General features: G+C 43.4%; 1 protein-coding gene across 1 annotated transcript in view; it reads right to left on the reverse strand.

Annotated features, from left to right (window-relative positions):
* The window catches only part of LOC126998314 (putative neural-cadherin 2), a 154,397-nt gene that overhangs the window by 73,139 nt on the left and 57,283 nt on the right, over positions 1-23,975 (reverse strand). The window contains exons 7-9 of the mRNA XM_050859800.1: positions 20,436-20,666; positions 8,602-8,777; positions 2,663-2,809 (exon numbers count right to left, since the gene is read on the reverse strand). Of these exons, the coding sequence (XP_050715757.1) occupies positions 2,663-2,809; positions 8,602-8,777; positions 20,436-20,666 (554 nt within the window). The remainder of the gene's footprint in view (positions 1-2,662; positions 2,810-8,601; positions 8,778-20,435; positions 20,667-23,975) is intronic.

Here is a 23,975-nt window from a genome sequence, read left to right on the forward strand (position 1 = left end):
GGAAGGAAGGAAGGAAGGAGGGAAGTAAGGAAGGAAGGAAGGAAGGAAGAAGAAAACGGAACGCGTCGGGGAAAAAAAAGACGAATATAACAAAAATGTGGAACAGCATACTTAAAACAAACCCTAAAAATATACTGATTTTTTGGTGTGCGGGAACGTTGCAAAAAATGTAAAAAAATATGCGAGAATGTGGACAGAAAGAAAAATATATATATTGAGCGCTACAAAGAGGGAACAGGAAAAAAATAAAAAGAAGGAAAGAAAAAGCTTTGTGAACGAAAGCTCACTGCAAGGACGAACAAAAAAGATAAAAGGAAAGGTGTAAATAATTTCATGAAAAGAAGAAGAAAAATATGAAGAGAGAGAGAGAGAGAGAGAGAGAGAGAGAGAGAGAGAGAGAGAGAGAGAGAGAGAGAGAGAGAGAGAGAGAGAGAGAGAAATAGAGAGAGAGAGAGAGAGAGAGAGAGAGAGAGAGAGAGAGAGAGAGAGAGAGAGAGAGAGAGAGAGAGAGAGAGAGAGAGAGAGAGAGAGAGAGAGAGAGAATATAAACTACATAAATGACAGTTTGATAAATAGTGAGGTTGTGAGAAAATACGAAAAGAAAGTGTTCCCAAGCTGCCTCATTACCAGGAACTCATTATTTCTATCTTATCATTTATACATGACTACCACCACCACCACCACCACGACCTGCACCACCACAATAACAACCAACATTACCAGTCCTCTTCCGCCACCATTCCTGTTCCAATTATTACTGCTAACACTATTATAAATATGAATACACTAATGAAAGAAAAAAAAAATAACAATAGAAGCAGCAACATGAACTACTACAACCATTATTACTACTACTACTACTACTACTACTTTTTTTTTTTTTACAACAAAGGAGGCAGCTCAAGGGCACAAAAAAAAAACAATAATAAAAAAAGCCCGCTAATCGCTGCTCCCATAAAAGAATCAAAAGAGGTGGCCAAAAGCAAGGTCAAATTCGGGAGGAGAGGTGTCCTGAAACCCTCCTCTTGAAAGAGTTCAAGTCGTAGGCAGGAGGAAATACAGATGAAGGAAGATTGTTCCAGAGTTTACCAGCGTGAGGGATGAAAGACTGAAGATGCTGGTTAACTCTTGCATAAGGGGTTTGGACAGTATAGGGATGAGTAGAAAGTCGTGTGCAGCGGGGCCGCGGGAGGGGGGGAGGCATGCAGTTAGCAAGTTCAGAAGAGCAGTCAGCGTGGAAATATCGATAGAAGATAGAAAGAGAGGCAACATCGCGGCGGAATTTAAGAGGTAGAAGACTATCAGTAGGAGGAGGAGAGCTGATGAGACGAAGAGCCTTAGCCTCCACTCTGTTTTTTTTTTTTACGTCTTGGCCTATTGCGCCGGTAGGCTTCTTCCCGGTGGATCCTGATGGTCGGTCCACGGCTTCTTCCCGGTGGGCCCTGATGGTCGGCCCAGGCCGTTCTGGCGCAGGCGAGTGTTTATAGTGGCGCCATCTTGCATTGGCTCATGCTGCCCTCCCGGAGCTCATCTTTAATCCTGGAATCTAGAGTCCGGGTTGATAGGTGGTCTTCTGGACAGCATGTGGGTAGTTTTAAGCCACTCGGCGGCGGCTGAAAAATCCCAGCTTGGTTGCACCGGTCGGGGATTGAACTCGCGTCCTCCTGAACGCGGGGCCGTCTCGCTATCTGTTCAGCCACCGCCTCCCCTGTTACTACTACTACTTCTATTACTACAACTACTTCTACTACTACTACTACTACTACTACTACTACTACTACTACCACCACTACTACTACTACTACTACTACTACTACTACTACCACTACTACTACTGCTGCTACTACTACTACTACTACTACTACTACTACTACCACCCCCACCACAACAACAACAACAACAACCACCACCACCACCATCATCTCCACCACCACCACCACCACCATCGCCACCACTTCCATGACATTACAATGAAGAAACTCGGGAAAAGGAAATTTGAACGACAGGTCTAGAAGTTGGCCTTCCACTCACGCCCCGAAACCATTAGCCATCGTCTCATAAAGGAGGTAGACGATACAATTTGGACGAGCGACGATAAAATAGCAAAAAAAAAAAAAGAAGAGAAAGTCGGTTCCTTCAGTAAATTCTTGGTAGAGGAAATCCAAGAACTTATTTTGATTGGATCCAATAAAATTTTTAATAACTCTTGCCAATTGAGAGAAAGTGTGTGAGTGAGAGGAGGAGGGGGAGAGGGAGGAAGGAAGGGAGGGGGGATAGGAAGGAGGGATGGAGGGAAGTAGGAAGGGAGGGAAAGGAGGGAAGGAGGATGTGAGAGGGGTTTTAGATGACGGAAGGCATATTGTGAGCAAAAAGGTGTGTGTGTGTGTGTGAGAGAGAGAGAGAGAGAGAGAGAGAGAGAGAGAGAGAGAGAGAGAGAGAGAGAGAGAGAGAGAGAGTTTTTCCATGTTGCATGGTTCTTTTTCCTTTCCTGCCAGCTTTGGCTGGAGGGATGGGGGGGTGGGGAGGAGCCTTCGCCTTTGCTGTCCTTCATCTTCCACCTTTGATTAGATAATTATAATAGTGTAGCTTGTCACAAACAGCCTCGTAAGGACCATCAGGTCTGCTGTTGTTTGTTCTTCCTTTTTGTTCCTTTGTTCCTTACCCTGTCAGTGACTTGGACGAGGAAGGAGAACCCGAGGGCGTGTCTTGGGTCCTCGTAGTCCAGGGGGGCCAGGGGGTGGAGGTGGCCCGCTGCTCCCTCCGTCCTCACCCCGAACAGCTGCCAACCCCAGCCGCTGCCCTCCACCACCTGGGGAGAAGGGAGAGGGGAAAGGGGGTTAGGAACGTGGGGGGAGAAGGGAAAGAAGGTGGGTAGAAACGGAAAGGGGTAGGGGAGTTAAGAGGGTGGGGGGAGGGAGGAAAAGAAGGTGGGAAGATGGGGAAAAGGGTAGGGGGGTTTAGGAGGGTGGGGAGGAAAATAACGAAGGTGGGGAGAGGGGGGAGGAGGCTTGGAGTGGAGAGGAGGGAAAGGTGGGAAGAAACGGTAGAGGTAGAGGGAGTGGGAGGGTGGGGGGAAGGGACAGAAGGTGGAGAGAGGGTGGGAGGGGAAAGGAACAAAAGCAAAGGAGGAAGGGGAGAAAAAAAAACGTAAATAAAGAGTGAGAATGATGATGTTTGTATGGAAAGAACGAAAGAGGGAGTTAGGAGAGTGGGGGAGGAAAGGAAAGAAGGTAGGGGAGGAAAGGGAAGAGAACAGGAGGAAGGGGAGGAAATGAAAAAAAAACGGAAAGAGGATGATGGAAATGAGAGAATAAAGGAAAGAAGAAGAGAAAGGAATACGAGAGTGGAGGAGGAAAATAAAGATGGTAGGGGAGAAAAGGGAAGAGAACAGGAGGAAGGGGAGGAAATGAAAAAAAAACGGAAAGAGGATGATGGAAATGAGAGAATGAAGGAAAGAAGAAGACAAAGGAATACGAGAGTGGAGGAGGAAAATAAAGATGGTAGGGAAGGAAGAGGAGAGAATGGACAATAAGAAAGGGAGTGAGAAAGGTTAATGAAGGGAAAGTGTGGGAAGAAGAAAAGGGAAAAAGGGAGTGAAACATAAAGAAAGCAGAATAAAGGAGATTAATGGGGATGGGGCGAAAGAGCAGAGAATGGATAATAAGATAATAACAAAGGGAATGAGAAGGATGGTTGAAGAGAAAGGAAGTGGGAGGGAAGTATGAAAAGAAGAAGAGAAAGGAGTAAGGAGAGTGGAGGAGGAAGATGGAAGAACGGGAGATGGAGAAAAAAAGGGAACGAAAGAAAGGGGAGGGAGAGTTGTAGAGGTGGAAGGGGAGGGAAGGCAAAGAGGGATGAAAATGAAGAGAAAGAGAATGAGAATGAAAGTGAAAGGTGGTAGAGAAAGGAGGAAAAGGGAAGGGAAGTGAATGGAGAGAGTAGGAAGAGAAAAAAAAGGTCAGAAGGTACAATTTTGATGGGAGGCAATGAAGGAGGGAGGGAGGGAGGGAGAAGAGAGATTAGAAAAGTGGAAGAAGTAGATAGTGAGGGTTTGAGTGAGGTAAGAAAAAGGGGGAAGAGGAGGGGGATGGAGGAAGGGAGAGGAGGAGAGAAGGAGGGAGGGAGAGAGAGAGAGGGATGGAAGTAAGAAATCGAGGTGGAGGAGACGAGAATGAAGAGAAAAAAAAGATTGGAAAGAGAAAGGGAAGTGAAAGGAAACGAGGAGAGGAAGAAAAAGAATGATGGAATAAAAACGTAAAAAGAGGAGGAGGGAAAGGCACAAGGGAGAGAGAGAGGGAGAGATGAGTAAAGGGAGGGATGGGTACGGAGAGGGAAGGAGGGAGGGAGGGAGGGATGGAGAAAATGTTTTGAAAATATGAATGTGATAAAAACAAGATGAAACATGAAATAAAGTGTATAAAATATGAAAAAGAGAGAGAGAGAGAGAGAGAGAGAGAGAGAGAGAGAGAGAGAGAGAGAGAGAGAGAGAGAGAGAGAGAGAGAGAGAGAGAGAGAGAGAGAGAGAGAGAGAGAGAGAGAGATTGTGAAACTACGATAACCTTTGCACACCCATCAACCTCACACACACACACACACACACACACACACACACACACACACACACACACACACACACCTTTCCTCGCCCTTACTATTAAACAATAAATAACAAATGTCATATATGATCAAAAGTCAGTTGAACGTATTAGTATTTTTATCACTATTATCATTATTATTATTATTATTATTATTATTATTATTATTATTATTATATTAGAATTTATTTTTTCGTACACAAGCTAGAGAGATTATTTATTTATGTGTTGCGGTGAACTGTACTAATTTCAGCTCTTCAGTTATTACCAAAAAATCTCTTAATATCTCTACAATAATTCTCAAGTTAAAAAAAATGTAAAATAATAGGGAACAATAATTTCCAGGCGGCATCGCACGGCTGGCATGAGTTATGGTGCGCCGCGCCGTGCCTCAAGGGACAATGTGTCGTACCGAACTATATATATTAAGGCCGAAAATGTGTGGCCAGTTTTTTGTGCGATAAATTTTTGCCATGTATCTTTTTTCAAAGGATAATTTGCAAGTGGAAACTGAACGCGAAAATACAGCAAAAAAAAGAATAATAATACCGCTAATAGTGACAGTTTGCATCAGTATAATGCCGGAAATTTTTTGGCGTTTTGAAACTTTGTCGAGAGATATATGTACAGGCACGAATTTTCCTTTTACTTTTCAATTTTTGTTAACGTGTGCTCGCACGTTTCCCTTTTCTTTTTAAATCTGGCAATAATACAATTTCACCTATTCTGTTATTCTTCTCTCCACCTCAGTCAGTCAGTTAGTTAGTCGGTCAATCAGTCAATCAGTTAATCAGTCAGTCAGTCCGGTAATGTGCATGTTTTTTTTTTCGTTTCAGCTAATGGCGCCGGCAGGCTTTCTTGGTGGGGCCTGATGGTTGGCCCCAGCCCGTTTTTTTTTTTTTTTACAACAAAGGAGACATCTCAAGGGCACACAAAAAAGAAAGCAATAATAAAAAAAAAAAAACCCGCTACTCGCTGCTCCCCAAAAAAACTCAGAAGAGGTGGCCGAAAGAAAGGTTAATTTCGGGAGGAGAGGTGTCCTGATACCCTCCTTTTGAAAGATCTCAAGTCGTAGGCAGGAGGAAATACAGGTGAAGGAAGATTGTTCCAGAGTTTACCAGCGTGAGGGATGAAAGAGTGAAGATGGTGGTTAACTCTTACATAAGGGGTTTGGACAGTATAGGAATGAGCATGAGTAGTAAGTCGTGTGCAGCGGGGCCGCGGGAGGGGGGGAGGCATGCAGTTAGCAAGTTCAGAAGAGCAGTCAGCATGGAAATATCGATAGAAGATAGAAAGAGAGGCAACATCGCGGTGGAATTTAAGAGGTAGAAGACTATCAGTATATAGAAGGAGGAGAGCTGATGAGACGAAGAGCCTTAGACTCTACTCTGTCCAGAAGAGCTGCGTGAGTGGAGCCTCCCCACACGTGAGATGTATACTCCATACGAGGGCGGACAAGGCCCCTGTATATGGATAGCAACTGCGCGGGGGAGAAGAACTGGCGAAGACGATACAGAACGCCCAACTTCGAGGAAGCTGATTTAGCGAGAGAGGAGATATGAAGTTTCTAGTTGAGATTTTGAGTTAAGGATAGACCGAGGATGTTTAGTGTTGAAGACGGTGACAGCTGAGTGTTGACAAAGAATAGGGGATAGGTGTTTGGAAGATTGTGTCGAGCTGATAGGTGGAGAAATTGAGTTTTTGAGGCATTGAAGGACACAAGGTTCCTTCTGCCCCAATCGGAAATGATAGCAAGGTCTGAGGTTAAGCGTTCTGCAGCCTCCAGTCTGGAGTCGTGTACTTCCTGTTGAGAGGGTCTTCTATTGAAAGAAGTTGAATAATGCAGAGTGGAGTCGTCGGCGTATGAGTGGACAGGACAGTTTGTTATGGAAAGAAGATCATTGATGAATAACAAGAGAGTGGGTGATAGACCAGAGCCCTGTGGAACGCCAGTGTTGATAGGTTTAGGGGAAGAGCAGTGACCGTCTACCACCGCAGAGATAGAACGGCCGGAAAGGAAACTGGAGATAAAGGAACAGAGAGAGGGATAGAATCCGAAAGAGGGCAGTTTAGAAAGCAAAGACTGGTGCCAGACTCTATCAAAGGCTTTCGATATGTCAAGCGCAACAGAGAAAGTTTCACCGAAACGGCTAAGAGAGGATGACCAAGAGTCAGTTAAGAGAGCAAGAAGATCTCCAGTAAAACGCCCCTTGCGGAATCCATACTGGCGATCAGATAGAAGGTTAGAAGTGGAAAGGCGCTTTTGAATCTTCCGGTTAAGGATTGATTCAAAAGCTTTAGATAGACAGGAAAGTAAATCTATAGGGCGGTAGTTTGAGGGATTGGAACGGTCACCCTTCTTAGGCACAGGCTGTACAAAGGCATACTTCCAGCAGGAAGGAAAGATAGATGTTGATAGGCAGAGACGAAAGAGTTTGACCAGGCAGGGTGTCAGCACAGAAGCACAGTTTTTAAGGACAATAGGAGGCACTCCATCAGGTCCATAAGCCTTCTGAGAGTTGAGGCCAGAGAGGGCATAGAAAACATCATTTGGAAGAATCTTAATAACAGGCATATAGGAGTCAGAGGGGGGATGAGTAGGAGGAATATGCCCAGAATCGTCCAGGGTGGAGTTCTTACAGAAAGTTTGAGCGAAGAGTTCAGGCGGTGTTTTCGATAGCCATTTTGAATTTTGAATTTTGGGAAAAGGTGTGTATGTTGTGTGAATGTAATGTGGTGTAGAAAGAGAGAGGAACTGTCTTTTGAGAGCATGCTGAACTGCTCTCTGGTGTTGATGAGACAAAAGGGAAACGGTTAGTGAGGACATGGGAAGGGTCTTTGAAGGGCTTCAGCACCCTCCTCGCTTCCCATATATCCTCACCGGGATTAGCTCACGCCCGTTCGGTAGATGTCTTCCTACCTACTCCTACCAATGGCGCAGGCAAGTGTTTATAGTGGCGCCATCTTGCTTAGCTCATGCTGCCCCCTGGAGTTCATCTATGGTCCTCTCTTTAGAGTTTAGAGAGAGAATCTAGAGTTCGGATTGATAAGTGGTCTTCTGGATAGTATGTGGGTAGTCTTAGGCCACTCAGCGGAGACTTAAAATTCCAAGCTGGGGCGGCGGATGGTACTCGAACTCGCGTCTAGGCGCCGGCACGCTAACCACTCAGCCACCGCCTCCCCGTGTGTGTGTCTAACTGTCCGTCTGTCCAGAGTTGAGTCTATCTGTGTCTATCTGTTTGTCTGTCTGTATGTTTGTCTCTCTCACCCTTCCTATCTGTCTGTCTGTCTGTCTACCTATCTGTCTCTCCCACCTTTCCTATCTGTCTGTCTATCTGTCTCTCCCTCACCCTTCACCTTCAATATCCCTTTCACTTTCTTCCAGACTCTCTCCCTCACCCTTCACCTTCAATATCCCCTTCACTTTCTCTCAACTCTCTCCCTCACCCTTCACTTTCTCCCAGACTCACTCCTTCACCCTTCACCTTCAATATTCCCTTCACTTTCTCCCACACTCTCTCCCTCATTTCCCAGGCGTCTCCTGCATTCCACTCTTTTCCTATCACCTTCCTGCTCCTCCCTTTTTCCTCTCTCTCTGCCTCCCACCTCGCCTTCCCTAATCCGGCCCCTCACTTTTTCCCTCCGTCTCCTTTCTCTGATATCTCCATTTTTCTCCCTTCCTCCGCCCGTCCTTCGTTTCTTTATTCGCTTCGTCAATCTCTCCATTCTATACCTCATCTATGTTCTTTTCCTTGTTGTCATAGTTCTCACACCTTCCTTCCTTTCTCCTTCCTCCTTCCTTTCTTTCCTTCCTACCGCTTTCACCTCCTAATTAGCCTCTCCTTTATTTTCCTTCCTCTTGGCTGAACTTCTATTAAGGTTTTCTTGATTCCCATTGTATTCTTAACATGATTATGACCCTTGCTGCTTCTCCACCTTTCTGCATTCTCATATTTCTTCTCTCTCTCTCTCTCTCTCTCTCTCTCTCTCTCTCTCTCTCTCTCACCCGGTAGAGGAACTGGTTGTTGGTGTCCTGGTCGAGGAGGGAGAGGCGGAGGAGCGAGAGGGCCGCCAGCTCCTCCCCCTTCGTCGTTTCGTTCACGTCCGCCTCCCACACGTGTTGCTCCAGACGCGGCCGGTTGTCGTTCATGTCCGTCACCTCCACCAGCACCGTGCCTGTCCCTGGGGGTGGGGGCGAGGGGGTGGTGAGTGAGGAGGTTAAGGGAGATATGTGGTTGCTTGAGATGAAATTGGGATGTAAAGGAGAGCGTGTAAGGAAGGCTATTGGGTGATGGGGTGATGATTATGGTGTGTGTGTGTGTGTGTGTGTGTGTGTGTGTGTGTGTTTGGTGGTGGTTCTCCGGGCACAGCACCGAATATATAAACTTGTTTACAACACACGCCCGGAAACTTTTTGTTGGCACTCTGTTTCCATTTATTCACACACACACACACACACACACACACACACACACACACACACACTGAAATTTATGCTCCTACTCTTCTCTTGCATACACCCATTGCACTTTAATAAAAAATACTCTCTTAAATACAATTAAATACAAATCAAATATAAAAAATAAATAAATCACATTCTTTTCCGGTATTCAGTAGATCAAAATGAAAGAGAAAATAAATAAAAATATCCCTCAAGATGGTAACGGTGGTGGTGATTGAATGTACGAATCCTCCATTTGGCCAAACATTTTTCAAGAACTTCGATTTTTAATGTAAACGTTTATTTTATGGCGGCATACTTTGCTTGGCCATTTGTTGCTGCTCTTTTTCTTTTTCCTTTCATTCTTCTTCCTCTTCTTCTTCTTCTTTCTTTTCTACATTTTCTTTTCTTCTTCCCCTTCTTTTCCTTTTTCCTTTTCCTCTTCTTCTACATCTTCCTACTCCTCTTATTCGTCTTCTTCTTCTTTTTTTTCTTCTTCTTCTACTACTACTTCTTCTTCTTTTTCTTCTTCTTCTTCTTCTACTTCTTCTTTTTCAGGCGTTATATGACTGATATAATTACGGTGCCACGAAAATATAGCCCACGCAATCAACCAATCAATCAATCAATCAATCTTCCTTTTCTTCTTCACTTTTTCAACTTCCATTTCTATTCCTTCTTCTTCTTATTATTATTATTACCTTTTGCCTCTTCAGTTTCGACAAGCCGACTAAAACACTGAAGACTCTCCCGTAAATGTGTTAATGGCTGTGTGAGATATTATGCTGATGCTTCTACTGTTTGTGTTGATTTTGCTGGTGCTATTGTTGATGTTGGCGTTGAGAGTTGCTGTTTTTTGTGGCTATTTTTCTTGCGGGACCATCACGGGGATATTGCAGAGGGTGAAAGGTGGAGGAGGAGATGGGTGAGCGGATGATGCTAAGACGGATGCTGGCAGGGAAGGATGGAAAGACGAGGAGAGGAGAGGAGAGGAGAGGATGGGAAAGGAAAGGGGAGGATAGGATGGGGAAGGAAAGGAGAGGAAAGAACAGGATTGGATAGAATTGGAGAGGAGAGAATGGGAAAGGAAAGGGGAGGATAGGATGGGTGAGGAAAGGAGAGGAAAAAACAGTATTGGATAGAATTTTAGAGGAGAGGAGAGGAAAGGATGAGATGGGACAAAACAGGAGAGGAAAGGAGAGGAGAGGAAAAGAGAGGAAAGAAGAGAGGAAAGGAAAGATAAGGATGGGAAACGAAAGAAAAGAGGGTGGTAGAAAAGAGAAGAGACAATGAAAGAGGGAGAGAGAGAGAGAGAGAGTTTGGGATTTATGTGAAAAAAATAGGGAAGTTTGGGAAAGAAATCTGGGGACGGATAGGGAAACTTAAGACCCAGGCGGGGGAGACGAGAAGTGAGAAGGCGTGAATGTAGCGGGTGAAAAATGAGATAAGGGAAGAAGGATAACGAGACAGGCAGGGAAAAAAGAGCTATGATAAAAGATGTCCAAGGCTGGTGATATAGAAAACTAATGGCCGTGTGGTATTAAAAAGAGGGAAAAATAAGTGATCAATAAATAAAAAAACCCAGAGAGGAAAGGAGTTAAAGAAGAGGGAAAAGGCATAATTAGACAGGTAACGGCGATAGGTGTGATACTGACAAGGTGTTGGGAGAGGCTTTCATCTTGGGAGTTTAAAGAAAGGGTTGGGGGGGGGATATTTGCGTGTTAGAAAATGGGAAAGTTTGACGGCAAAAAGGAGGCAGCGTGAAGAGATAGGGAGGGGGAAGGAATGAGGGAGTTAAGAGGGAGGGAAGAAGGAGGAAAGAGGGAGGAATAAGGGAAGGGTGAGGTAGAGATGAGGAAGTATAAGAAAAGAATGAGGTGCTAAACTTAAAATAGGGTTAAAAGAATAGGAGGGTGGGGCGGCAGATGGGTAGGGTAGAGGAAGGGATGAGGTAGGAATGAGGTAAGGATAAGGGGGGATGAGGTAGGAAATGAGGGAGGGATGAGGGAGCTTAACTTAAAATGGGGTTACAAGATTAGAAGGCTGAGACGGCAGATGGGTAGAGGAGATGAATGTGGCATCGTTATACAGAATAAAGAGATGATGGAAGCACAGCCTGATAAATGGGAGACGCCCTTTAATATGCTGTCAAGTTCAAGCTGAAAACAAAAATATTGGAGGCTCGATTATGAAATGTGTGATGTGAAAATATATAAAAAAACGTACAGTGTGTTTAGGACCTGGGTGCCAAAGTTGCGTCATATCTCAAGTTCTCCCAGCAATGCATCGGCGCAGCGAACAAAACAAACTGAGGATGAGGAAAGGATGAGGTGCGGAACTTGAAATAGGAAGAGAACAGAAAGGAATAGAAATAGGAAAGGAATTGAAAGAAAAGGAATAGGAAGAGAATAAGAAGAGGAAGCTGGGGCGACAGATGAGTACAGAAGATGAACATGGAATCAAAATATGGAAGAAAAGAAAAGTGGCAGCATAGGTTGGTCAGCTGCTCACGGATAGAGTTTAGTAGCACGTTAAAGGGTTAGAAATTAAATAAAAGGAGGGAGGAAGATAGGTCAGCAGATGAGTATAGAAGATGAATATAGAATCATTATTTAGAAGAGAAGACCAAATGGCAGCATAGATTGGTCAGCTGTTCACGAAAAGGGTATATATATATATGTAGTTGAGGCAAGCACGTTAAAGGGTTAGAAATTAAATGAAAGGATGGAGAAATGCGAGGAAGAAGGGCAAGATAATGATCGTAATGGAGTGGCGAAGGTCCGTATACTCTTAAACTGTACAGGAAGACCAGGCAGGAGATAAGGGTGAGAGGGAGGAGGAGGGAGTAATACAAAAATAAGGAAGACAGGGAAGATAAGGAAGAGGGGAAAGGAGGGAGAGAAGTGAAAAATGCAAGAAGCCCGAAGTGGGGAGAATGAGGATGATGACGAAAAAAGAATAATGTGCAAAGAAGGAAAAGAAAGAGGAAGAATGGAAAATAAGGACAGGGAATGTACAAATAATAAGAAAAGAAGGAAAAGGAAAAGGAAAAGGGGAAGAGGAGAGGGACGGAGAGAAGAGGAGATAGGAAAGACAGGGAAAGTTTAGGAGGAAGGAAAGAATAAAAGAAGTTCGATCTACAATAAGGAAATAATGAAGAAGCAAGAAAAAAAAAGGAATGGAGACAAGAAAAGGGAGAACGAAATAATGAGAAAAGAAGGAAGATAAAGAGGAAGAAAGTAAAACAAGACAAGGGAGGAGGGAATAATGAGAAAAAGAAAGAAAGGAATAAAAGAGGAGAGAAGATGAGGAAACCTGAGAATCTAAACAGGGTAACTAAGTGTCTGAACATTAAAGAGAAGAGTTGTGAAGGGAGAAAGAGGAGGAGGAGGAGGAGGAGGCAGGGGAAGTTAGTGTGAAGAGAAAACGAGAAAAGACAGGAGAAGAGAGTCAAAGTTAGAGCAGAGATAGCGGTGAGAGTAGGGAGGTGAAAGGGCCTTGGGGAGAGAGAGAGAGGAGTAAGAAGCAGCAGGAGAATAAGGGGAGAGGCAGCAGAAAGAGCGGCGAGATGACGCAAGAGGGTAAGAGGGCTTAGGGGAGAGGGGAAAGAGGAAACAATGAGATCAGTAAAGGTAAAAGGGTTCAGGGTACTTAGGAGGAGGAGGAGGAGGAGGAGGAGACGAGAGAAAAAATATCAAAGAGGAAAGAAACAGAAGGTGAGGAGACGGATAAGGAGGAAAGATGATGATGAAGAAGAAAATAATGAAGAATTAGGAGAGAAGGAGGACGAGGAGGACGAGAAATACAGGACCGACAAAGAGAGAAACAAAAGGAGGAAACGGACAACGAGGAAGAGGAAGATGAGGAAAAAAAGAATGAAGGATCGGAAAAGGACGAGGAGCAGGATGAGGAAGAGGAAGAAGAAGCGGAGGAGGAAACACTGAACGCTCGGCAATGCACACACACACACACACACACACACACACACACACACACACACACACACACACACACACACACAAATAAACCCCCCGCAAAAAACACCTGTGGATTATGCTCACTGGAATACGGAATCAAGCCACGTTACCTGTCTTCCCATTATGCTTCACTTATATCGCAGAATGTATGGCCTCGCATCACTTATCTCCTCCTCCTCCTCCTCCTCCTCCTCCTCCTCCTTTCTCGCCACAAGCTGCTTCCCGAAATGGACGACGTGGTGAAAAATCGTTTGTTTCTCCATTTGGTAGAGTTCGATCTCAAGAATTTTAGTTTTATTTCTTTATTTTATTTTGCACTTCAATCTCGGCGTGGCTCACATTATGATTATGGCAATGTGGTGTAATTAAGGAGGGTTGATTTCTGTGTGTGTGTGTGTGTGTGTGTGTGTGTGTGTGTGTGTGTGTGTGTGTGTGTGTGTGTGTGTGTGTGTGTGTGTGTGTGTAAAAAAAAAATTGCAGGAACGTGAATTTGACATCAAAGAAGGAATTTATCACAAGTCTTTGAGGACAAAAAATCATATAACGGAGCAGACAAACATTTCGATTAAAAAAAAATTCATCAAATATTTAATGAGCTACGAAAGAGAGACAGAAGCGATTTTAATTAATGCCGACGACCTGTAGAAAAAAAAAAAATCTCGGAAATATCAGATAAAGGGGTAAATCATCGTACCAGTAGGAGTCAATTCTGCACTAAATGATGTTTATTAATATCACACTGCTATAGAAAATAAGATTATATGCGTTCAAGAAATAATAAAATCTACACCAACCTATAACCATCAGTAGAGGAAAGGGGAGAGAAAGGAAGGGAATGGAAGGGAAGGGAAGGGAGGAAAATGAAAGAGGGAACGGGAGGGAAGGGAAACGAAGGGAAGAGAAGAGAAGGGAATGGAAGGGAGCGAAAGAGAATGAAAGGGAAGGGAAGGAAAGAGAAATCAATGAAGTGAAGTGAAAGGAAGTGAAGTGAATTGAAGTGAAGGAACAATGATAAAAAAAAACATTAATTCACGAACCCTTATGAGTCGAATACGGAAAAAAAATGATATACCTGATTTTTTTCCCTTTTACTGTGAATTGCCTTACTAAAAAAGAGAATAAAGCGAGAAAACTCCAATTCCTGCAAAGAGCGTAAGTTTATTTAGTCTGTTTACTTGTGGACACTGATGTATTGGGGTAATCAGTTGGAAGAGGAGGAGGAGGAGGAGGAGGTGGGTGGAGAGGGTCGAGAAAGAATTGAAGGAGGAGGAAAAGATGAAGGACGAAGTAAACAGAGGAGGAGGAGATACTTACAGAGCTGAATAGGGAGAGGAAGAGGTGGAGGAGGAAACATGGAAACATGGAAATGCAGGCAGCAGAAAGCCTATTGGCTGCCTCCTCCTTCCAATGTCTGTGTTACATCGACTCGACTGAATAGGTAAACCGTTATTTCTAGTTCTTGATTTGGTTTGCAGTTCAAAGAATTTGGAGAAATCGACGTTATTGAACTTTTCCAGGTACTTTAAGACTCGAATCATATCCCCTCGTAGGCGTCTTTTCTCCAATGTAAAGAGATCGAGTCGCTTGAGCCATTCCTCGTACGGTTGAGCCCTTAAGGTTGGAATCATCTTCGTGGCGCGTCGTTGAATCCTCTCCAGTAAATCAATGTCCTTTCTGTAATTAGGAGACCAAAACTGTACTGCATACTCGAGGTGCGGTCTTAACATGGAATTATACAAGGATAGCATCACGTCTGGCGTTTTACACTCGAATTTCCTCGCTTTGAACCCGAGCATATATATATATATATATATATATATGTATATATATATATATATATATATATATATATATATATATATATATATATATATATATATATATATATGTATATATATAGTGTTGGCTTTGTTATATCCTTTTTAACAGTGATTCGCATGTTTCAGGTCACTGCTGATAGTGACTCCAAGATCCTTTGCCTCCTGCATCGACTGCAGAGGTTTCCCATTCATGATGTATGTGTGGTTACTATTTCTGGACCGAATGTGCATGACTTTGCATTTGTCAACATTAAAAAACATTTGCCATTTTTCCGACCATTCGATAATGTGATTGAGGTCTTTCTGAATGATTTCGCAGCCGGTCATTGTAAGGGCCTTTCCACCCACCTTGGTGTCATCAGCAAATTTCGATATTATGGATTTCAGTCCTGATTCTTTTTTTTTTTTTTTTTACATCCCTGCCTATTGCACCGGTAGGCTTTCTTCATGGACCGGATGGTCGGCCCAAGCCCGTCGTGGCGCAGGCACTTTTTTTTATAGTGGTGCTAGTTATATTATGATATATATGATAAAGAGAATGGGTCCCAGCACTGACCCTTGAGGCACTCCACTAGTGACAGGAAGCCACCCGGAAGTCTGTCCGTTGAGTAGCACTCGTTGTTTTCTGTCGGTGAGCCAATCTCTTATCCACGCGATCAAATTGGCTCCAATGCCCGCCGAGTGCAGTTTCTTAAGGAGTCGCTCGTGTGGTACCTTGTCGAAGGCTTTCTGAAAGTCCAGGTATATGACATCACTGGGGATGTGGGCACCCCAGCTCTTATATATATCTTGGAAGAAGTCTATTAGATTCGTTAAGCAGGAGCGCTTGTGTCTGAAGTCATGCTGGGTTTCGGAGATTACAATATTTTCTTCTAGAAACCTGACAAGTTTGTCTCTAATAATCTTCTCGAGTATTTTGCCTGCCACTGATGGCAAACTTATGGGCTTGTAGTTTAATGCAAAGCTTTTGTCTCCTTTTTTTAAAATTGGTGTTACGTTCGCCATCTCCCAGTCTTTTGGGACCTTGTTCAGTTGTACTGACCGGTTAAATATGTTAGTGAGTGGCTGAAGCATTTGCTGTTTAAGGTCTTTTAACAACCGCGGGGACAAGTTGTCGGGTCCCATTGACTTGTTCGTGTCGAGTTTGGCCAAGTACTTTTTCACTTCTTGGTCGCATATTGAGTCAGTCTCCGGGGGCGTGATACCCCTCAGCAGGTCAGGGCCCTCGGGAATGGTTTCGATGTCCTCGACTGTGAATACGGATGCGAATTTACTGATGAGGATTCTGGCCATCTGTTTACTGTCCTGGGTTACAGATCCGGTCTGGTCTGTCAGGGGGCCAATATTGGATTTTCTTTTCTTTTTCGATCTGATGTATGTGAAGAACTTTTTGGAGTTGGTCTTGATTTTGCGCGCTATTTGTTTTTCATAGTTGCATATACTACTCCGAATAAAGGTGCGACAAGCTCTGAGGCTGTTGTGGTACTGTGTACGGGTTTCGGCCGTGTCATTCTCTTTCATTAGGTTATAATTCCTTTTTTTTTTTTAAAGTTTACTGCCCTTTTTATTTCTCTGGTCATCCATGGTGGATCTACGGCACCATTTACTCGCCTGGATTTCATAGGCACTGTAGCCTTCTCTACCTCCAGGATCTTATCTTTGAAGACGTTCCACGCGTTGTCGATTGTATTGTCGGTGAGGTTCAGTTGGTCCCAGGTCACAGGGGGAAGCAGCTCACGGGCTAAGTTGAAATTTGCTTTTTTTTTGTAATCTGATATCACTGACGGATTATCTACGAGTCTGTGACTTATGTTGACATTAAAACGGGTTAAGTGGTGATCGCAACCATTAAGTTTCTCACCAATTTCACAGTCGCAAATGAGGTCGGGGTCACTTACTAATACCAGATCCAGCAGATTTTTCTTTTGTCGGTTGAGTTACAACTTGAGTGAGGAACGAATCCTCCATCATTTCTATAAGCCTGTTACCCTCTTGATCTCTAATCAACAGTCCCCAGTCAATGTTGGAGCAATTAAAGTCCCAAATTATTATTGCTTCTCTGCTTTGTATTACAGAGTGAAGCTTTTCGTACAGGGCAGTGTCGTCGGCTGTTTGTTGTTTTGGGGGCCTGTATACGGTTGCAAGTGTTAGTTTCTTATTAATTGTGGTTATTTCCACATAGACGGAATCGTATTTCTCTGCGTCCTGTTTGTCTACTTTTGTGGCAGGGAGCGTACTTTTTATGTAGCAAATTACTCCTCCTTTTTTGAGCATTCTGTTTTTGTGGAAGCTTTCGTACCCAGGGAATGACGGTTCGGATATTAGATGTGCAGAGTTGGCCCAAGTCTCTGTGATGGCTAGCACATCTGGTTTCTCTGTTGCAATATACGCCCTAATTTCGTCCTTTTTGGGTAATAAACTACGTGCATTTGTGTACAAAACAGAAATGTGACTCCTGTTTTGGCCGCGACGAATTGTATCGGTTCGCTTGTCGGAGGCGTCGTTGGTTACACAGTTTCTTGTAAGCCGCACAGACGCCACGGGTTAGTAGATCAAGGGCTACCTTTGCCCCGCCCTCGCCTGCAGTTTTTTGAATAGCTTTTCGAAAAGCTTTCAGCTGCCTCGTTCAGGAGCCTTCCAAGCCGCGCCGAACCAACCTCGTTCAGGTGGAGGCCATCATCGCGAAACATTTCTGGGCGCTCATTGAAGTGATGTCGGGCGTTTGTGAACGCTACGCCTTCATCGTTACATAACTGCTTTAGGGTAGTGCTGACGCTGTACACTTTGCTGTTAAACCCGGCGAACGTATTGACTCTTGGTAGAATCCCAGAGACGATGATGTGAGGGGACTTTGTCTTGTATTTCCGAATAGCTTGACAGTATTTTGACAGCAGGTCCTGCGATCGAGTTGATTAAACGTCGTTAGTTTCCGCATGGATCAGACACACTGTGTCTTCCTTCGCGTTTACTGAAACAGCATCGACAGCTGATTTAATATCATCCAATCCGGCTCCAGTTATACAGAAACGCTTCCGTGTCGATGAATTACGGCCGTAAAACTCCCTGACCATGCTGTCGCACACTAAGTTGAGGAGGAGGAGGAGGAGGAGGAGAAGAAGGAGGAGCAGGAGGAGGAGGAGGAGGAGGAGGAGGAGGAGGAAGAGGAGGAGGAGGAGGAGGAGGAGGAGGAGGAGGAGGAGGAGGAGGAGAAGGAGGAGGGGGATTTCCGAAACACCATGAGGAGGATAAGGAAAAGAAGAGAGCGAAGATGAGGTGGAGAAGGAACGGCGGTATTGGGGATGGTGGTGAGGAAGAGGAGGAGGAGGAGGAGGAGGAGGAGGAGAAAGAAAGAGGAGGAGAATGAGGAAATAAAAAAAAAACAGGAAAGCAAAAACGAGGAACAGTAGTTTAGACATGATTATAAAACGAACGAGCAAAAGGAGGAGGAGGAGGAGTGGAGATAGAGAAGGAGAAGAAGAAGGAGGAGGAGAAGAAGAAGCCATCAGAGGAGGTAAAAGCTCCCATTGTCATTCTTTAGATGAGGAAGGACTTAGGGAGGGAAAGAAGGGAGGTAGAAGGGGATGAGGACGAAGGAAAATGGAGAAGAGGGGATTAGCTAACCACAGACCTGTTCCTCTTCGCCAGGGTAAGAACAGCAGGAAGGGAAGGGAAAGGAAGGGAGGGGAAGAGAGGGAAGAGAAGGAAAGGGAAGGGAAGGGAAGGGGAGTGAAGGAAGCTATGAAAGAGCAAGGAAAGGGAAGTGAAGTGAAGGAAGGGATGCAAGGGTAAGGGAATGGAAGGGAAGGGAAGGAATAGAAATGGAAGGAAAGGGAAGGGAAGGTAAGGTAAGGGAAGGGAAGGGAAGGGAAGGAATGGATGCAAGGGAAAGGGAAGGGAAGGGAAGGGAAGGAATGGAAATGAAAGGAAAGGGAAGGGAAGGGAAGGGAAGAATAGGGAAGATAAAGGAAGGGATAGGAAGGGAAGGAAAGGAAAGGAAATAGAAGTGAATGAAGTGAAATGAAGTGAAGTGAAGCGATTTGAAAGGAAGGGAAATGAAGGGAAGACAAAGGAGAGAAGAATAGGGAAGAGAAACGAAGTGAGGAGAATGGACAGGAAAGGAGAAGAGGGAGGGATGGGAAAAGGAAGGGAGAGGAAGGTAGGAGACGGTAGGGAATACAAATGAAAAATAGAAATGAAGTGGATTGAAGGGTTAGACTCGCCTAAGGGAAAAAAGGAGAGAATGGTAGGAGGGGACGAACAAAGAAGAAAAACAAGTAACTAGAGGAGAAACGAGGATAGAAAAGCTACACTATCAGCTTAATAAAAAAAAAAAAACCGTATGATAATAGGAGCAGAGAATGATTTACTCGTTTTCAAATAAGTGTATTAACAAAGGAATTACCGAAAACGCAAACAAATGAAAAACAGAAAAAAATAAAAGGAGGTAGATAGAGAAACTGATAGAAAAAGGTTTATATTAACTGATAGGTAAAAAATAGCTTAATATATATATGTGTGTGTGTGTGTGTGTGTGTGTGTGTGTGTGTGTGTGTGTGTATATGTGTGTGTGTGTGTGTGTGTGTGTGTGTGTGTGTGTGTGTGTGTGTGTGTGTGTGTGTGTGTGTGTTTCATTCAGCTGTTTTCCCACCTTCCTCCCGAGTCAAGCAATTCATCCTTTTATACACATTTAAATGAATAAATTAGATTACAAACTCACAGGGGAGTCATAGAAGTGTGTGTTTGTGTGCTTGTGTGTGTGTGTGTGTGTGTGTGTGTGTGTGTGTGTGTGTGTGTGTGTGTGTGTGTGTGTGTGAGAGAGAGAGAGAGAGAGAGAGAGAGAGAGAGAGAGAGAGAGAGAGAGAGAGAGAGAGAGAGAGAGAGAGAGAGAGAGAGAGAGAGATCACTCGGCAGAGATCATACATCAACCTCATTAATTATTCAAGATACTCTCCTTCTCTCTCTCTCGCTCTCTCTCTCTCTCACCAAACTTTTCTTAGCCGGTTTTTGTTTTACACTTTTCCTTTCTTTTTCTCCATTCCTCCGCGAAATCTTGTTACCACACTCAACCAATGATTTTCCTTTTACATCCATTTCTTTCTCCTTTCCTTCCAACATCTCCCTTCGTGCTTCTTACTTAACTTTCCTTTCCTTCCGTTTCGATTTCCGTTTCTTACTTAAATTTCCTTCTGCCTTTTCCTCCTTTTTACTCTCCTTATGTATACCCGTCCTTCCTCCTAACACTTACCGTCACCTTTTTCTATTGCTTTTCCCATTTTCCGCTGCTTCCCACGTATATTTCCCTTCCCTTAGTCTCAACCAACCTGGACTTCCTTTTTCTCTCACTCTTTTCTTTTCTCCATTTTTCCTCTTCTCATTCAGACTTCTTCATGCTCTCCTTACAATCCTCCACTTCTTCACACATATATTCTCCCTCTCCCTCTCTCCACATACCCAAACTCTCCTTTCCCATTTTCTTTTTACTCCTGTGTCCCTCTTATTGCTGCTATTACTCTTTTCCTCCTCTGCTTCCACACATTTCCCCTTTTACCCTCGTCCCACACCTCTCTTCCTCCCTTTCCCACTTCACCCCATCACTACTCACCCTTCAAGCCTCCCCCGTCGGCAGCCACAACTTGAAGACGGTACTTCGGGGCTCGCTCCCTATCCAGACAACAGAGGGCGGTAGTGAGCACGCCGGTCTCTGCTTCCACGGTGAAGAGTGCGCTGCCGGTCCCTTCGTCCACCACGTTCTTGCCGATGGAGTATCTCACTTCGGAGTTCTTGCTCTTGGGGTCGTCCAGATCGGTGGCGAAGACTTGTGCCACTTGAAGACCTGTTGGAGGAGAGATGCGCAGGCATGGTTAGTGATAAGAGGGTGTTAGTGGAGGATCATATGGGATGGTGGTGGATTATATGGGTGAAATTTCAGTGTGGAAAGAGACAAGAGCAGAAGGGCTTAGTGATAATAGGCGGAAAGAGTATTTGTGGAGGATTTACGGGAAGAAAGTGAGGGGCAGGAGAGGAGAAAAAGGAATGGAGGGGCGTTGGGAGGTGAAGAGGATGATAAAGTAAAAAATCGTAACTTTAAAGCGGAGGAGGGGAAGAAACAGGAGGAGGAGGAGGAGAAGGAGCAGAGGGATGAGAACGAGGAGAATACATTATTAAATAGCAGTCTGAATAAACAATAATCAAAACAGACTCCCAAACAAGACACACTAGATGATGCAAAAGAAGGGAGTAAGAAGAGGACAAATACAACGAAACTGAGAGATACGCGCAAAAAATATTGAGCGAAAATCCATATGTGAGATAGACGAATGAATACAGATAGATAGATGGATAGATAGAGCTATATAAGGAGAAAGAAGGAGAGCAAATAAAGAGAAAGGAAGGGAAAAATGTGGAAAGTGTAATATTGAAACATTATCATAAGTACATTAATGAGATTTGCGAGGACAGAAGTGGGGAGGGCGAGGCATAAAAGAAGTAATTAAGGTATTTAAGGTGGATGTGAATGACTTACATACCTAAATAAGGAATAAGGGAGATTAGGAGAGAGAGAGAGAGAGAGAGAGAGAGAGAGAGAGAGAGAGAGAGAGAGAGAGAGAGAGAGAGAGAGAGAGAGAGAGAGAGAGAGAGAGAGAGAGAGAGAGAGAGAGAAAAGGGGGAGCAAATTAATTAATGTGTCAGGTGTGAATTTAAGAGACTGGAGATTTGGGGAGAGGGAGAAGGGGAGAAGGAGGGAGATGAGGAAATTTATGAAGTGGTAATGAGTAGATTCAGCATATTAGGGGAGATAGGGAAATAGATAGATAGATAAACAGATAGACAGTGATAAATAGAAAGAGATATATAGAAAAAAAATTGTAGATAAAGAAAAGAAAAAATGGAAAATGAAAATGGAAGATATATAGAAAAAAAGAAAACTCTGAAGAAATATTGAGCTCAAACACCGAAAGTTAGAACTGTTATGTAAATTAAAATAAAAGAAAAGAACCGTGCAAAAAATAAAAGTGACCAGAATAAAGTCAACGACGAAAAAAAAAGAGGACAGAGGAAGGAGAACAGAGTAATAAAAATAATAATAAAGAAGAAGAAGAAAAAGGAAGGGAAGAAGGAAGTCGAGTGTATGTATGCAAGGCCGAAGAGGAGGAAGAAAAAAAGGACGAAGGAAAGGGAAAAAGATAACAATATAGAGGAAAATATGAAAATGTGGTAAAGATGGGACAGAAAGAGAGAGATAAAGAGAGAGAGAGAGAGAGAGAGAGAGAGAGAGAGAGAGAGAGAGAGAGAGAGAGAGAGAGAGAGAGAGAGAGAGAGAGAGAGAGAGAGAGAGAGAGAGAGAGAGAGAGAGAGAGAGAGGAGGTGGAGGAGGTGGAGGAGGTGGAGGAGGTGGAGGAGAAAAGATGAAGGTGGTAAAATATTCCTTCTTTATAGCCAACATTCAAGTATTTCCTCCTTTCCTTGCCAGCTGTCACTTCCTTTTTCTTTTTCTTTTTTCCTATTTTCTCCTTTTCCTTCTCCTGTTTATTTCTTTCTCCATAACCCCTCTTTACCTCCCCCATATGTGTGTGTGTGTGATGAGAGAGAGAGAGAGAGAGAGAGAGAGAGAGAGAGAGAGAGAGAGAGAGAGAGAGAGAGAGAGAGAGAGAGAGAGAGAGAGAGAGAGAGAGAGAGAGAGAGAGAGAGAGAGAGAGAGAGAGAGAGAGAGAGAGAGAGAGAGAGAGAGAGAGAGAGAGAAAGCGGTGGCTGAATGGATAGCAAGACGGCCCCGCGTTCAGGAGGACGCGAGTTCAATCCCCGACCGGTGCCACCAAGCTGGGATTTTTCAGCCGCCGCCGAGTGGCTTAAAACTACCCACATGCTGTCCAGAAGACCACCTATCAACCCGGACTCTAGATTCCAGGATTAAAGATGAGGTCCGGGAGGTCAGCATGAGCCAATGCAAGATGGCGCCACTATAAACACTCGCCTGCGCCAGAACGGGCTGGGCCGACCATCAGGACCCACCGGGAAGAAGCCTTGGACCGACCATCAGGATCCACCGGGAAGAAGCCTACCGCCGCAATAGGCCACAACGTAAAAAAAAAAAAAAAGAAAAAAAAAAAGAACCGATGACCTGGATTTGTTGATCTGTCGCTAAACTGCCATGACATCGGGTGTAGATCGGAAAGTTTTTCTGTTTATAAATTTCAACATTCTGATCGCGTTCTTCACTGCCTCATATCATTATTGGGAGATTTCAAGGTTTGACGAGATTGTGACGCAAAGATTTTAAAGCATTTTAATTTTAAGATTTACGGATTTCAAAATCGAGCTTTCATTTTTCTTCATTCTTATAAAAATCAGGCATCCACCAACGTTAATAAGCATCTCCCATTTACCGGATCAAGCTTGACCTGAATCGGACTGGCAATAGATAAACAAAAAACAGCTCCATTAATGTCCGCCCTATGTTGTTTGCTAATAAGCTAGTTTATGAGAGAGAGAGAGAGAGAGAGAGAGAGAGAGAGAGAGAGAGAGAGAGAGAGAGAGAGAGAGAGAGAGAGAGAGAGAGAGAGAGAGAGATATATATATATATATATATATATATATATATATATAGATATATATATATATATATATATATATATATATATATATATATATATATATATATATATATATATATATATATATATCTATCTATATATATATATATATATATATATATATATATATATATATCTTTATATTTATATATATGTATATATATATATATATATATATATATATATATATATATATATATATATATATATATATATATATGTGTATATGTGTGTGTGGGTGTGTGTGTGTGTGTGTGTGTGTGTGTGTGTGTGTGTGTGTGTGTTCTTTGCTCTGGGTTATATAATATGAAATGGCGAGGGACATATTCCATCAAAAACAACCACGACAACAACAAAGGCAACATATATATACTTCTTTTCATGCGTTATTTTGGTTCTGCTTTGGAAATAAAACTCGAGACTTGTAATTCAGCAAAACCCCAACACATAAAGGATGATGGATGATTCTTTATTTTTTATTTACTTTGCAGAGAAATTCAGGTTAAGTTTCCTTTGTTTTAACGTAGATATGATGGCTGGTACTACTACTA

Source organism: Eriocheir sinensis, chromosome 14 (assembly GCF_024679095.1).
Source record: "Eriocheir sinensis breed Jianghai 21 chromosome 14, ASM2467909v1, whole genome shotgun sequence".
NCBI lineage: Eukaryota > Metazoa > Arthropoda > Malacostraca > Decapoda > Varunidae > Eriocheir > Eriocheir sinensis.